This window comes from Salmo trutta, chromosome 22 (genome assembly GCF_901001165.1).
Source record: "Salmo trutta chromosome 22, fSalTru1.1, whole genome shotgun sequence".
Lineage (NCBI taxonomy): Eukaryota > Metazoa > Chordata > Actinopteri > Salmoniformes > Salmonidae > Salmo > Salmo trutta.
This window is the reverse complement of record NC_042978.1, coordinates 13,587,061-13,603,748: the sequence shown is the minus strand read 5'-3', so window position 1 is coordinate 13,603,748 and position 16,688 is coordinate 13,587,061. Positions and strand designations below refer to the sequence as shown.

At 46.4% G+C, this 16,688-nt stretch overlaps 1 protein-coding gene across 1 annotated transcript in view; it reads left to right on the top strand.

Moving 5' to 3' along the window:
- Positions 1–4,621: 4,621 nt before the first annotated feature.
- The window catches only part of LOC115158132 (ankyrin repeat domain-containing protein 13C), a 92,461-nt gene continuing 80,394 nt past the window's right edge, over positions 4,622–16,688 (top strand). Inside the window, exon 1 of the mRNA XM_029706706.1 lies at positions 4,622–5,287. Within this exon, the coding sequence (XP_029562566.1) occupies positions 4,906–5,287 (382 nt within the window). The 5' untranslated portion in view covers positions 4,622–4,905. The remainder of the gene's footprint in view (positions 5,288–16,688) is intronic.

Below are 16,688 nucleotides of genomic sequence, written 5' to 3'. Positions count from 1 at the left end.
AGGGGCTAATGATTTTGGAGATGGGAAATGGGCCAATAAACCAGGGGAAGAGTTTGTGGGATTCCACCCGGAAGGGCAGATATTAGGGTTGGCAGAGAACAGGCAGCGCAGAGTAGTCTCAAGGTCCTGGTTGGCTCGCTCCGACTGGCCGTTGGACTGGGGGTGGAACCCGGAGGATAGGCTAGCTGACAACCCAATGAGGGTGCAGAATGCCTTCCAGAACCAGGACGAGAACTGAGGACCCCGGTCGGAGACCATGCCAGCTGGCAGTCCATGGATCCGGAAGACGTGCTGCACCATGAGCTGGGCCATCACTTTGGCAGAGGGTAACTTGGGAAGAGGAATGAAGTGGAAAACCGATCCACAACGGTCAAGATGGCGGTGTTGCAATCAGATGGGGGAGACCCGTGACAAAGTCCAGTGATGGTGAAGGACAGGCAGCGGTTGGAAGAATCCAGCCGGAACTTGCCGATGAGTCTTGTTCTGTGCACAGACCGTGCAAGGGGCAACAAATGTGGAGACGTCAGGAACCATGGTAGTCCACCAAAAGCGTTGTCGCACAAAAGCCAGGGTCCAACGGGAGCCTGGGTGGCAGGCAAGCCTAGAGGAGTGGACCCACTCCAGGACCACGTAAGGCACGAACATCTGGTTATCTGGACACCCTCCCCCCCCGGAGTTTGACTGGGAAAGCTGCGCCTCCCAAACCTGGTTCCCTATTCCCCAGCTGAGTGCCATCGCCAGGCAAGAGGCGGGAAGGATGGTCTCAGGTTCCGGGGTAGTAGTCGTGGGGCTATAGCGGTGTAATAGTGCATCCGGCTTGACATTCTTGGATCCCGGCCGATAGGAGAGGGAGAAGTTGAACCGGATGAACAGTAGGTTCCATCTAGCCTGCCTGGAATGGAGGCGCTTAGCGGTGCAGAGATATTCCAGGTTCTTGTGGTCGGTCCACACAATGAATGCATGTTCTGCCCCCTTCAGCCAGTGCCTCCACTCCTCCAATGCCATCTTCACCGGAGGAAGCTCACGATTCCCCACATCGTTGTTCTTCTCCGTGGCATTGAGGCGGTGGGAGAAGGCGGCGCAAGGATGCAACTTGAGGTCCAGGGCAGACCGCTGGGACAGAACAGCCCCCACTCCGACATCCGAAGCATCGGTCTCCACTACAAACTGGCGGGACGGGTCAGGATGAACCAAGATGAGAACTGTGGTGAAGCGGTGTTTGAGATCCCGGAACGCCCGGTCAGCAGCTGGGGACCACATGAACGGAACCTTTGGAGAGGTGTGTGCAGACAGGGGGAAAGCCAGTGTGCTGTTGCCCCAGATAAAGCAGTGATAAAAATTGGTGAAACCCGGGAAACGCTGCAGCTGTACGTAGGACGTAGGCTTGGGCCAATCCACCACCACTCTTACCTTCCCGGGATCCATCTGTACGCTCCCTGCAGTGATGATGTAACCCAGAAAAGGGATGGTGGAGCGATGGAATTTGCACTTCTCTGCTTTTACAAATTGCTGGTTCTTCAGGAGGCGTTGGAGAATCTGTCGGATGTGGAGCACATGTTCTTGGGTGGAGCGGGAGAAGATGAGGGTGTCATCGAGGTAGATGAAGACAAACCGGTTCAACATGTCATGGAGAACATCATTAACCAGAGCCTGGAACACAGCAGGGCTGTTGGTAAGGCCAAAGGGCATGACCAGGTACTCGTAGTAGCCGCTGGCCGTGTTGAGGGCAGTCTTCCACTCGTCCCCTTCCCGTATCCGCACCAGGTGGTAGGTGTTCCGTAGGTCCAGCTTGGAGAACACTGTGGCCCCCTGGAGCGGCTCGAAGGCTGAGGAGATGAGAGGTAGCAGTTAGCGATTCTTCACCGTGATGTTGTTGAGACATCGATAGTTGATGCACGGGAGCAGCGATTTGTCCTCCACAAAGAACACTGCGCCGGCAGAAGGACGGATGAACCCAGCAGCTAGGGAGTCCTCTATGTAGGTCTCCATAGCCTTGGTCTCTGGACCCGACAGAGAGTACAGTCGTTCCCGTAGCGGAGTGATGCCTGGAAGAAGAACAATCCTGCAGTCATATGGTCGGTGTGGCGGCAGCGAAGTGGCCTGGGCCTTACAGAACACCTCCCGGAGGTCCTGGTACTCCGCGGGAATGGTGGAGAGGTCCAGGGCAACTTCTGAGGCCCCAGGAAGATGAGCGTAGCAGAACGGGCTCCAGCCCATGATGGCACCGGCAGACCAGTCAATAAGGGGATTGTGTCGCTGGAGCCAGGAGAATCCCAATACCACGTGAACCTGAGGAGATTTGTTACGGCTAGACGTTCCGCTTTTCGACAACATCCGGTGAAATTGCAGAGCGCGAAATTCAAATTAAATTATTAGAAATATTTAACTTTCATAAAATCACAAGTGCAATACACCAAAATATAGCTTAAAGAGCAGGAGTTGGATCATCTCGCTGTGGTTCCCTGACACACGTAGATTGATGGGTGGTATTGTGGGTGACCTGGCCTATAGAGCGCCCGTCCAGTGCTCTAATGTCCATGGGAATGGAGAGGGGCTGAGTGGGGATATCCAGCTCGGAAGCCAGGGTAGCGTCCATAAAGCTCTCATCGGCCCCAGAGACGATGAGTACCCGGAGAGATTTCGACTGGTTCTCCCACAGCAACATGGCATGAAAGGGGATGCGAGTAAGGGGAGAGGAAAAGTTCTCCGTATGGCCCACCAGAGTACCCATTCCTACCAGTGTGCCTGGTTTTTTAGTGGACAGGTGGAGACGAAATGACCAGTAGTCCCTCAATACAGACAGCTCTTAGTGTGAAGCCTGTATAGCCGTTCAGCTGGAGACAGCCTAGCTCTGCCTAGTTGCATGGGCTTGGGAAGAGGTGGATCAGCAGTCTCCGGAGGCTCCCGGGGAAACTCGGGTAGCCTTGGGTTCTCTCGGTAACGGAGCCGTTGGGGACTTCCAGGATACTTCAGAGGCGAGGTGGAATCCTTGGACGGGCGAGTGAAATCGAATCTCCTTCCTTCCTTCATTCTCGTAGTCGCCCATCGATCCGAATGGTCAAGGCGATGAGCGAGTCGAAATCCGCCGGTAGTTCCTGGGCAGCAAGCTCGTCCCTTACTTCCTCGAAACTCTGTGCAGGAACATGTCGAACAGTGCTTCCGGGTTCCAGGCACTCTCAGCTGCCAACGTGCAGAAATCCACTGCGTAGTCTGCTACACTGTGGGAGCCTTGCCGAAGCTGGAGTAACTTCCGGGCAGCCTCTCCCCTACAATGGAGCATCGAAAACCTTCTTAACCTCTGCCACAAACTCCTCCCGGCTGAAGCATACGGCTGACTGTTGTTCCCATACTGCCGTAGCCCAGGCGAGAGCCCTCCTGGACATCAGTGTGATGAGGTATGCTATCTTAGAGCAGTCTGAGGGAAAGGATGAGGGCTGCAGCTCGATGATGAGTGAACACTGAGCGAGAAATGCTCAACAGGTGCCCGACTCTCCATCTAAGTGCTCCGGCGGAGGTAAGTGGGGTTGCCGGGAAACAATGGTGACTGCGCTGCTACCAGCCGGGTAACTGAGGGAGGTTACCGTCATGGTAGGCTGCATAGTAGACAACCCACGGAATTGCTCTAGCAATGTGTTCAATGCTTGGTCGTGGCGTTCGGCCAAGGTCTGGAACCCTTCCATGAGACCACAAAGAAACTCCTCGTGCCTTCCAATTGTGGCTCCTTGAGAGGAGTTGACGTGGCAGAGCTGGTCTGAGTCTGCTGGGTCAGTCATGGCCAGTTCGTACTATCACAATTTCAGGTATGACCCAGATGCAAATGACTGCTGTCTGAACACGCATAAATCTGATTTAGTTACTTGTAACATGCTGTTTGGACCATCATTATTCCAAAACAGATTTGAAAAACAAGCATTAAAGCCTTCAGTGTGAACAAGGCTTAAGTGTCACCTATGAGTTGTAACTGTGGATGCTATATCGGTCTATGGTTGAGATGAGTTGAGCAGTGTGTCATTTTATTGGGAACAGGAATGATGGTGGTCATCTTAAAACATGTGGGAATTGCAGACTGGGACAAGGAGAGGTTGAAAATAACCGTGAACATACCTGCCAGCTGTTCTGCACATGCTCTGAGAACACGCCCTGGAATACCATCGGCCCCGCGGCCTTGCGGTATTGACCTGACTAAAGACTTTACTGACATTGGCCTTGAAGAGCGAAATCACCTAATCTTCTGGGTCGGTGGTGGCCCTCACAACCAACACAATGTTGTTATTGTCAAAGCGTACATAAAATGCATTGAATTCCACTGACTGTGCGTGTCTGTCAGTCAAGTGTTGTAACCATTAACTTTTTGAGGACACTACAATTTGACTTGCAGTTGCTAGTGTCCTAGTTTGCTTTGCAACATGTTTTTTACAACTAATGTTAATAACTTATTGATCCTTAGTGTGCATAATAGTAGCCAATGCATTTCATGATGTGTAGGCCTGAACACTGTAGCTATTGGGTTGTAACATTGTAACCACACTGGTTTGTAATATCCCCTGATACAATGTAACAACCAGAAAATAAATAATGTAAAATCTGTAACCGTAAACTCTCGCGATACTACTGGCGGAAGATGGCAGATGCGCTCTGTAGGAGCCGCTTATGCAGGGACAGTTTCGGCAATGAGAAGAAGGGGACAGAGTTATGGTAGTTACTTAGTTATTGTGGAGTATTTGCTACCGATTTAAATTGCATTGTTATTTCATTGTATTCATTGAAGAATTTGTGGTTTTCATGTTATGCAATCTACAGTTTTTGGGTGAACTACCATTGGCATTCTTGCCAACGAAATCCATCTATTTGCCCAGAGGGTCATCGTCAACGGCACCCTCAGTTCTGCTGTCAATTGTTTAGAAAATGACCGGAGAAAAGATCCGCTCCCTGCGCAAGGATCATAAACCGAGCAAAGAAGAGGATTTACTGGAACCGGACGAGGAGGCTGCAACTGGGACATTTACTTTAACCAAGACTAATAATAAAGGCAAAGCAAGTAAAATCTTTAGCAATCACAAGTTGGTCAAATCTCCATCGACACAGCAACAACATCAGAATCAGCAAGCGCAGATAAATGCAAACACTAACACATTATCTACGGCGGACGTTATCGATGATAACAACAAAAACCCTATCATACGAACCCGCGAAGACTTTCCAGTCCATGAATGTGTATTCAAGGGGGATGTCCGACGCTTGTCCTCGCTCATTCGAACTCAGAATATCGCTCAGAAAGATATCCATGGTAAGAATCGAATTGCTCTTTATCTCCATGTTCCAAACTAGGATACTTGACCCGGATGACACCAATACCGATACCGTCGGTAATATCGTTTTGTTTGAACTTTTCAGCTGATTAAATTGACAAACCATTTTTTATTTTGGACGCAGTAATTACAGATTAACTGCAGTGTACTGCAGTTAAAATGCAGTTATACTACTCTGTAACTGCTGTTAATTTGCAAAATGACTGCAGTAAAAAAAACGGTGTTATTTTGGAAGCAGTATTTGCAGCATACTTCAGTTTTACTGCATTCTAACCACAGTTATACTACAGTGTACTGCAGTTATACTGCACTCAGACAGCAATCTTTTTTCAACAGGGAATTTAGGGACACCGCAATTTACTGGAGAGGGTGGGTTTGGCAGACTTTTATTTTTGCTTTGGGGAGGGTTGTGTGTTTTCTTTATTGGGCACAGGGAAGGGTAGTGTATTTTCCCCTAGTTACATTCGCTAGTTGCAGGTTTTACTATATACTTTCTTCTATCCTAGCCAAACTTCTTAATCTGCTAGCATGCGCCTCCCCTAAATTAATGTGTTTTGGTACTTCCCATATGCACTATGCTTTTCCTTTTCAGTGTGCTAACTCTTATTGTAAACTGGGTGGTTTGAGCCCTGAATGCTGATTGTTTGAAAGCCGTGGTATATCAGACCATATACCACAGTATGACAAAACATGTATTTATACTGCTATAATTACGTTGGTAACCAGTTCATAATAGAAATAAGGCACATCATGGGTTTGTGGGATATAATAATATTTATTTAACAAGGTAAGTCAGTTAAGAACAAATTCTTATTTACAATGACGGCCTACCAAAAGGCAAAAGGCCTCCTACGGGGACGTGGGCTGAGATTAAATAAAAAATAAATAAAATAAAAATATAGGACAAAACACCCATCACGACAAGAGAGACAACACAACACTACATAAAGAGAGACCTAAGACAACAACATAGCATGGCAGCAACACATGACAACACAGCATGGTAGCAACACAACATAACAACAACATGGTGGCAACACAACATGGCAGCAGCACAACATGATAGCAGCACAAAACAGGGTACAAACATTATTGGGCACAGACAATGGCACAAAGGGCAAGAAGGTAGAGACAACAATACATCACACAAAGCAGCCACAACTGTCAGTAAGAGTGTCCATGATTGAGTCTTTGAATGAAGTGAGAGAAAACTATCCAGTTTGAGTGTTTGTTGCAGATCGTTCCAGTCACTAAGCTGCAGCAAACTGAAAAGACGAGTGACCCAGAGATGTGTGTGCTTTGGGGACCTTTAACAGAATGTGACTTGCAGAACAGGTGTTGTATGTGGAGGATGAGGGCTGCAGTAGATATCTCAGATAGGGGGGAGTGAGGCCTAAGAGGGTTTTATAAATAAGTATCAACCAGTGGGTCTTGCGATGGGTATACAGAGATGATCAGTTTACAGAAGAGTATAGAGTGCAGTGATGTTGCCAATATACCACGACTAAGGGCTGTATCCAGGCAGTCCACGTTGCATCGTGCCTATGTAACCGATGTGAAATGGCTAGCTAGTTAGCGGTGGTGCGCGCTAATAGTGTTTCAATCGGTGACGTCACTCGCTCTGAGACCTTGAAGTAGTTGTTCCCCTTGCTCTGCAAGGGCCGCGGCTTTTGTGGAGCGATGGGTAATGATGCTTCGAGGGTGGCTGTTGTCAATGTGTGCAGAGGGTCCCTGGTTCGAGCCCAGGTTGGGGCGAGGAGAGGGACGGAAGCTATACTGTTACGTTGGTGCCGTGACCCGGATCACTGGTTGCTGCGGAAAGGAGGAGGTCAAAAGGGGGGTGAGTGTAACCGATTTGAAATGGCTAGCTAGTTAGCGGTAGTGCTCGCTAATAGCGTTTCAATCAGTGACGTCACTCGCTCTGAGACCTTGATGTAGTTGTTCCCCTTGCTCTGCAAGGGCTGCGGCTTTTGTGGCGCTATGGGTAACGATGCTTCGTGGGTGAAAGTTGTTGATGTGTGCAGAGGGTCCCTGGTTCGTGCCCAGGTAGGGGCAAGGAGAGGGACGGAAGCAATACTGTTACACCTAAGAACAACTTTGAGCAGTTGGTATATTGGCCATATACCACACCCCCTCTGACCTTATTGCTCTAATATACCACAGGTCAGTATAGTCTACCAGTCTAACAGTTCATCCTGCCCTCCATCCACCATTCATTGTGACAATAGTGCTGGTTGGATAGTTTGTCCAGATCTGCAATAGGCTAACAATCATACCACACATAAAAGCATTCAAAGCTGCATCCATTTTGAATAATAACCCACAAGAACAAATAGGAATAGTTGATAGGCAGCAGAGAGGCCAGGTACTGTGTGAGTGAACAGTGAAGACATGACACACAGCTCAAAAAGCTCCCCGTATTGATCATGTTTAGGGACAATACAATTCTATTCTAGGCTGCAGTGAAAATGTCATTTGAATAACGTCTCAAAAGCCCTGTGATTTGAATATTTAATTCGATTTGGATCAGTTGTGGAACTACTCTGGAAAGCTTCAATATACCCTTAATATTTATAATTTAACTTTTAAATTGTATGACCTTTTATATGTGGCAGAAACACAACCAGTCACAATGTTTTAATGTGATTCGGCCACTTCAAAAGTCTCCTGTAGGCATGCACATGTTCATCCATGGTTAACCAGGTTTCCATTCAACCTTTTTATGCGAGTAAAGTAGCCTACATGTCAGATATGTTTTTTTCATGACATCATGACAAAGCATGCAGTTTATTAGGCTACAGATGAAATAAGTTATGATGAACTTCACAGGGTGGTGAAAGTGCACAGTGATGAGCTTGATGCTCCTATACAATAAATATCGAGGGTCTTATTCTGGTGACATGACGATCAATGCTTGGCTGCCATTTGACCAAAATAATTCTTGCACTTTTGTCCATAATCTCATCATGTAGTAGGCTATATCTGCGATGTATCTGCAAGCTGTTGGCTAGAGTGCATGTGCCAGTACCAGAATGGGCACATAAAATTAAATGTATTGGTCACATACACATGTTCAGCTGATGTTATTGCGGGTGTAGCGAAATGCTTGTGTTTCTAGCTCCAACAGTGTAGTAATATCTAAAAAGTAATATCTAACAATTTCACAACAATACACACAAATCTAAGTAAAGGAATGGAATTAAGAATATATAAATATTTGGATGAGCAATGTCAGAGCGGCATAGACTAAGATACAGTAGAATATAATAGAATACAGTATATACAGTGCCTTGCAAAATTATTCACCCCCTTGGCATTTTTCCTATTTTGTTGCATTACAACCTGTAATTTAAATGGATTTTTATTTGGATTTCATGTAATGGACATACACAAAATAGTCCAAATTGGTGAAGTGAAATGAAAAAAATAACTTTTTTCCAAAAAATAAAAAACGGAAAAGTGGTGCGTGCATATGTTTTCACCCCCTTTGCTATGAAGCCCACAAATAATATCTGGTGCAACCAATTACCTTCAGAAGACACATAATTAGTTAAATAAAGTCCACGTGTATATAAACTCAGCAAAAAAAGAAACATACCTTTTTCAGGACCCTGTCTTTTAAAGATAATTCGTACAAAATCCAAACAACTTCTCAGATCTTCATTGTAAAGGGCTTAAACACTGTTTCCCATGCTTGTTCAATGAACCATAAACAATGAATGAACATGCACCTGTGGAACGGTCGTTAAGACACTAACAGCTTACAGATAGTAGGCAATTAAGGTCACAGTTATGAAAACTTAGGGCACTAAATAGGCCTTTCTACTGACTCTGAAAAACACCAAAAGAAAGATGCCCAGGATCTCTGCTCATCTGCGTGAACGTGCCTCAGGCCTGCTGCAAGGAGGCATGAGGACTGCAGATTGGGCCAGGGCAATAAATTGCAATGTCTGTACTGTGAGACGCCTAAGACAGCGCTACAGGTAGACAGGACGGACAGCTGATTGTCCTCGCAGTGGCAGACCACGTGTAACAACACCTGCACACGCCTTCCCTGTAGCTCAGTTGGTAGAGCATGGTGTTTGCTAACACCAGGGTTGTGGGTTCGATTCCCACGGGGGGCCAGCACAGGAAAAAAAAAAATGTATGATATGTATGAAATTGTATGAAATGTATGCATTCACTACTGTAAGTTGCTCTGGATAAGAGCGTCTGCTAAATGACGTAAATGTAAATGCACAGGATCGGTACATCCGAACATCACACCTGCGGGACAGGTACAGGATGGCAACAACAACTGCCCCGAGTTACACCAGGAATGCACAATCCCTCCATCAGTGCTCAGACTGTCCGCAATAGGCTGAGAGAGGCTGGACTGAGAGCTTGTAGGCCTGTTGTAAGACAGGTCCTCACCAGACATCACCAGCAACAACGTCGCCTATGGGCACAAATCTACCGTCGCTGGACCAGACAGGACTGGCAAAAAGTGCTCTTCACTGACGAGTTGCGGTTTTGTCTCACCAGGGGTGATGGTCGGATTCGTGTTTATCGTCGAAGGAATGAGCGTTACACCGAGGCCTGTATTCTGGAGCGGGATCGGTTTGGATGTGGAGGGTCCATCATGGTTTGGGGCGGTGTGTCACAGCATCATCGGACTGAGCTTGTTGTCATTGCAGGCAATCTCAATGCTGTGCGTTACAGGGAAGACATCCTCCTCCCTCATGTGTTACCCTTCCTGCAGGCTCATCCTGACATGAACCTCCAGCATGACAATGCCACCAGCCATACTGCTCGTTCTGTGCGTGATTTCCTGCAAGACAGGAATGTCAGTGTTCTGCCATGGCCAGCGAAGAGCCCGGATCTCAATCACATTGAGCACGTCTGGACCTGTTGGATCGGAGGTTGAGGGCTAGGGCCATTCCCCCCAGAAATGACCGGGAACTTGCAGGTGCCTTGGTGGAAGACTGGGGTAACATCTCACAGCAAGAACTGGCAAATTTGGTGCAGTCCATGAGGATGAGATGCACTGCAGTACTTAATGCAGCTAATGGCCACACCAGATACGGATTGTTACTTTTGATTTGACCTCCCCTTTGTTCAGGGACACATTATTCAATTTTTCTTGTTCAGTTTATGTCTCAGTTGTTGAATCTTGTTTTGTTCATACAAATATTTACACATGTTAAGTTTGCTGAAAATAAACGCAGTTGACAGTGAGAGGACGTTTCTTTTTTTGCGGAGTTTATATACCTGTTCTGAAAGGCCACAGAGTCTGCAACACCACTAAGCAAGGGGCACCATCAAGCAAGCGGCACTAGACCAAGGAGCTCTCCAAACAGGTCAGGGACAAAGTTTTGGAGAAGTACAGATCAGGGTTGAGTTATAAAAAAATATCCGAAACTTTGAACATCTCACGGAGTTCCATTAAATCCATTATTAAAAAATTTAAAGAATATGGCACCACAACAAACCTGCCAAGAGAGGGCCGCCCACCAAAACTCACGGACCAGGCAAGGAGGGCATTAATCAGATTGGCAACAAAGAGACCAAAGATAACCCTGAAGGAGCTGCAACGCTCCACAGCGGAGATTGGAGTATCTGTCCATAGGACCGCTTGAAGCCATACTGGGCTTTACGGAGGAGTGGCCAGAAAAAAATAGGCAAACATGTTTGGTGTTCGCCAATAGGCATGTGGGATACTCCCCAAACATATGGAAGAAGGTACTCTGGTCAGATGAGACTAAAATGTAGGTTTTTGGCCATCAAGGAAAATGCTATGTCTTGCTCAAACCCAACACCTCTCATCATCTTGAGAACACCATACCCACAGTGAAGCATGGTGGCAGCATCATGCTGTGGAGATGTTTTTAATCGGCAGGGACTGGGAAACTGGTCAGAATTGAAGGAATGATGGCGCTAAATACTGGGAAATTCTTGAGGGAAACCTGTTTCACTTCCAGAGATTTGAGACTGGGACGGAAGTTCACCTTCCAGCAGGACAATGACCCTAAGCATACTGCTAAAGTTTTCCCTTGAAGAATGGCCCAAAATTCCAGTGGCTAGATGTGCCAAGCTTATAGAGACAAACCCCAAGAGACTTGCAGCTGTAATTGCTGCAGAAGGTGGCTCTACAAAGTATTGACTTGGGGGGGGGGGGGGTTGAATAGTTATGCACGCTCAAGTTTTCAGTTTTTTTTGTCTTATTTCTTGTTTGTTTTACAATAAAAAAATATTTTGCATCTTCAAAGTGGTAGGCATGTTGTGTAAATCAAATGATACAAACCCCCCCAAAATCCATTTTAATTCCAGGGTGTAAGGCAAGAAAATAGGAAAAATGCCAAGGGGGTGAATACTTTTGTAAGCCACTGTACATATGAGACGAGTAATGCAAAATATGTAAACATTATTAAAGTGACTAGTGTTCCATTTATTAAAAGTGGCCAGTGATTTCAAGTCTATGAATATAGGCAGCAGCCTCTAATGTGGTAGTGATGGCTATTTAACAGTCTGATGGCCTTGAGATTGAAGCTGTTTTTCAGTCTCTTGGTCCCAGCTTTGAAGCACCTGTACTGACCTCGCCTTCTGGATGATAGCGGGGTGAACAGGCAGTGGCTCGGTTGGTTGTTGTCCTTAATGATCTTTTTGGCCTTCCTTTGACATCAGGTGCTGTAGGTGTCCTGGAGGGCAGGTAGTTTTCCCCTGGTGATGCGTTGGGCAGACCGCACCACCCTCTGGAGAGCCCTGCGGTTGCGGGCAGTGCAGTTTCCGTACCTGGCGGTGATACAGCCCGACAGGATGCTCTCAATTGTACATCTGTCAAAGCTTGTGAGAGTTTTAGGTGCCAAGCCAAATTTCTTCAGCCTCCTTAGGTTGAAGGAGGGGTGGGTGGATCATTTCAGTTTGTCAGGGGACTGCTCCCTCTGCTGTTTCCTGAAGTCCACTATCATCTCCTTTGTGTTGTTGACATTCCTGGCACCACACTCCTAGAGACCTCACATCCTTCCTGTAGGCTGTCTCGTCATTGTTGGTAATCAAGCCTACTACTGTTGTGTTGTCTGCACACTTGATGATTGAGTTGGAGGCGTGCGTGGCCAGGCAGTCATGGGTGAACAGGGAGTACAGGAGGGGGCTGAGCAAGGGCCCCAGTGTTGAGGATCAGTGAAGTGGAGGCGTTGTTTCCTACCTTCACCACCTGGGGGTGGCCGTCAGGAAGTCCAGGACCCAGTTGCACAGGGCGGGGTTCAGACCCAGGGCTTCAAACTTAATGATGAGCTTGGAGGGTACTATGGTGTTGAATGCTGAGCTATAGTCAATGAACAGCATTCTTACATAGGTATTTCTCTTGTCCAGATGGGATAGGGCAGTGTGCAGTGCGATGGCAATTGCATCGTCTGTGGATCTATTGAGGCGGTAAGCAAATTGAAGTGGGTCTAAGGTGTCAGGTAAGGTAGAGGTGATATGATCCTTGACTAGTCTCTCAATGCAATTGATGATGACAGAAGTGAGTGCTGTGGGGAGATAGTCACTTAGTTCAGTTACCTTTGCTTTCTTGGGTACAGGAACAATGGTGGCCATCTTGAAGCATGTGGGGAAGGCAGACTGGGATAGGGAGAGATTGAATATGTCCGTAAAGACACCAGCCAGCTGGTCTGCGCATGCTCTGAGGACATGGCTAAGGATGCCATCTGGGCCGGCAGCCTTGTGAGGGTTAACAAGCTTAAATGTCTTACGTCGGCTACGGAGAAGGAGAGCCCATAGTCCTTTGTAGCGGGCCACGTCAGTGGCATTGTGTTATTCTCAAAGCGGGTGAAGAAGGTGTTTAGCTTGTCCGGAAGCAAGACATCGGTGTCCGTGACGTGGCTGGTTTTCCTTTTGTAGTCCGTGATTGTCTGTAGACCCTGCCACATTAGTCTTGTGTCTGAGCCATTGAATTGCAACTCCACTTTGTCTCTATACTGAAGTTTCTCCTGTCTGATTGCCTTACGGAGGGGATAACTACACTGTTTGTATTCTGCTATATTCCCAGTAACCTTGCCATGGTTAAATGCGGTGGTTCACACTTTCAGTTTTGAGTGAATGCTGCCATCTATCCACGGTTTCTCGTTAGGGTAGGTTTTAATAGTCACAGTGGGTACAATATCTCCTATACACTTCCTGATAAACTCAGTCACCGTATCAGTATATTCGTCAATGTTATTCCAGCTACCCGGAACATATCCCAGTCCGCGTGATCAAAACAATCTTGAAGCGTGGATTCCGATTGGTCAAACTAGCGCTGAATAGTCCTTAGCACGTGTACTTCCTGTTTGAGTTTCTGCCTATAGGAAGGGAGGAGAAAGATGGAGTCGTGATCAGATTTGCCAAAGGGAAGGCGGGGGAGGGCCTTGTAGGCATCCCGGAAGTTGGTGTAGCAGTGGTTGAGTGTTTTAGCAGTGAGAGTACTGCAGTCAATATGTTGATAGTACTTCTGTAGTGTTTTCTCAAATTTGCTTTGTTGAAATCCCCAGCTACAATAAATGCGGCCTCAGGATATGTGATTTCCAGTTTGCATAAAGTCCTGTGAAGTTCTTTGAGGGCCGTCGTGGTATCGGCTTGAGGGGAGATATACACGGCTGTGACTATAACCGAAGAGAATTCTCTTGGGAGGTAATACTGTCGGCATTTGATTGTGAGGTATTCTAGGTCGGGTGAACAAAAGGACTTGAGTTTCTGTATGTTATCACAATCACACCATGAGTAGTTAATCATGAAACATACACCACCGTCCTTCTTCTTCCCGGAGAGATATTTATTCCTTTTTGCGCAATGAACTTAGCACCCAACTGGCTGTATGGACTCAGACAGTATATCCGAGAGAGCCATGTTTCCGTGAAACAGAGTATGTTACAACCCTGGATGTCTCTCTGGAAGGAAATCCTCACCCTCAGCTCATCAACTTGATTATCCAGAGATTGAACACTAGAGAGTAATATACTCGGAAGCGGTGGGTGGTGTGCGCGCCTCCTAGTACCTCTTCTCCGCCGGCGATGTTTTGGGTCAGCCTCTGTAATCAGTTCAATTGCCCTGGGGGGTACGAACAAGGGATCCAATTCAGGAAAGCCGTATTCCTGGTCGTGATGCTGGTAATGCTGGTGAGTTACCGCCGCTCTGATATCCAAAAGTTCTTCCCGGCTATATGTAATAACACAAAAAAATGTCTGGACTAATAATGTAAGAAATAACACATAAAAAAAACCGAAATCTTGCAAAGTTGCCTAGGGGCTAGAAGCTCGGCTGCCCTATCTATCGGCACCATTTTTCACATTTCACATGTTTTACTGTGTTCAGAGTTTGTTATTGATGTGATTATGATATGCTATAGGTCAGGCCTTATTGGTCACGTGCCTGCGATGCATAAGTGTCACGTAAAGAGAGTGAGGGCTGAGGGAATCAGGAATGTTTTTCCTTAACAAAAATGAAAGATTTCGGTAACAGAACTTTTCAATCAGAAAAAAAATAAGTAAGAAACGTATTAAAATATAAAACGCAACATGTAAAGTGTTGGTCCAATGTTTCATGAGTTAACATAAAAGATCCCTGAAATGTTCCATATGCACAAAAATATTATTTCTCTCAAATGTTGTGTACAAATTTGTTTACATCTCTATCAGTGAGCATTTCTCCTTTGCCCAGATAATCCATCCACCCGACAGGTGTGGCATATCAAGAAGCTGATTAAACAGCATGATTATTACACAGGTGCACCTTGTGCTGGGGAAAATAAAAAGGCAACTCTAAAATGTACAGTTTTGTCACACAACACAATGCCACAGACATCACACATTTTGAGGGAGTGTGGAATTGGCATGCTGACTGCAGGAATGGCCACCAGAGCCATTTCCAGATAATTGAATGTTCATTTCTCTGCGATAAGCAGCCTCCAACATAATTTTAGAGAATTTGGCAGTACGTCCAACCAGCCTCAGAACCGCAGACCACGTGTAACCATGCCAGCCCAGGACCTCCACATCCAGCCTCTTCACCTGCGAGATGGTCTGAGACGAGCCCCGACAGCTAATGAAACTGTGGGTTTGTTAGAAACCGTCTCAGGGAACCTCATCTGCATGCTCTTCGTCCTCACCAGGGTCTTGACCTGACTGCAGGTTGGCTTTGTAACCGACTTCGATGGCTACTGGCATGATGGAGTAGTGTGTTCTTCACGGATGAATGTATGGCGTTGTGTGGGGCGAGCGGTTTGCGGATGTCAACGTTGTGAACAGAGTGCCCCATGGTGGCGTTGGGGTTGTGGTATCGGCAGTCCATGAACACAATTTAATTTTATCGATGGCAATTTGAATACACAGCAGTGGAGGCTGCTGATGGGAGAACGGCTCATAATAATGTCCGGAACAGAGCAAATAGAAGGGCATCAAACAGAGATACCGTGACGAGATTCTGAGGCCCATTGTCATGCCATTCATCCGCCGCCATCACCTCATTTTTCAGCATGATAATCCACGGGCCCATATCGCAAGGATCTGTACACAATTCCTGGAAGCTGAAAATAGCACAGTTCTTCCATGGCCTGCATACTCACCAGACATGTCATCCGTTGACCATGTTTGGGATGCTCTGGATCGACGTGTATGACAGCATGTTCCAGTTCCCGCCAATATCCAGGAACTTCGCACAGCCATTGAAGAGGAGTGGGACAACATTCCAAAGGCCACAATCAACAGCCTGATCAGCTCTATTCGAAAGGAGATGTGTTTGAGCTGCATGAGGGAAATGGTGGTCACACCAGATACTGACTGTTTTTTAATCAAATTCTAACAACTTGTTTTAAATAGGCTAAACAGACTTACAGGCACCATAATTGCTTCCAGTGGGCATATAATATTGCAACAACACAAGACTATGGATGGTTTTATGCACATCCAAACTTTTCACATTAGCTAGACGAAATCCAATATAAAGAGAAGAGGAGAATGTCCACTCACTGTTATAATGCTCCCAAATAGGCCTGTTTTATATACATATTGGAACCATCTTACAGATCGCATTTACACTTCTCCAGAAGTTGCATTGCATGCGTGCCACGGACATTGTCACCATAAACCCAGGACAGTGAATCATTCTAATAAGTTTGGTTTTAATAAAATTAAATAAAAAACAAGCAATCGATTTGTTTTTTAAACAACAACAAATACATATAAAATCTAATGACATTATAAAATCGGCAGTATAAAAAATTACTTGACGCATTGCTGTTGAACCAGCCTTCGTTATACAGTTGAAGTCGGAAGTTTACATACACCTAGGTTGGAGTCATTAAAACCCGTTTTTCAACCACTCCACAAATGTCTTGTTAACAAACTATAGTTTTGGCAAGTCGGTTAG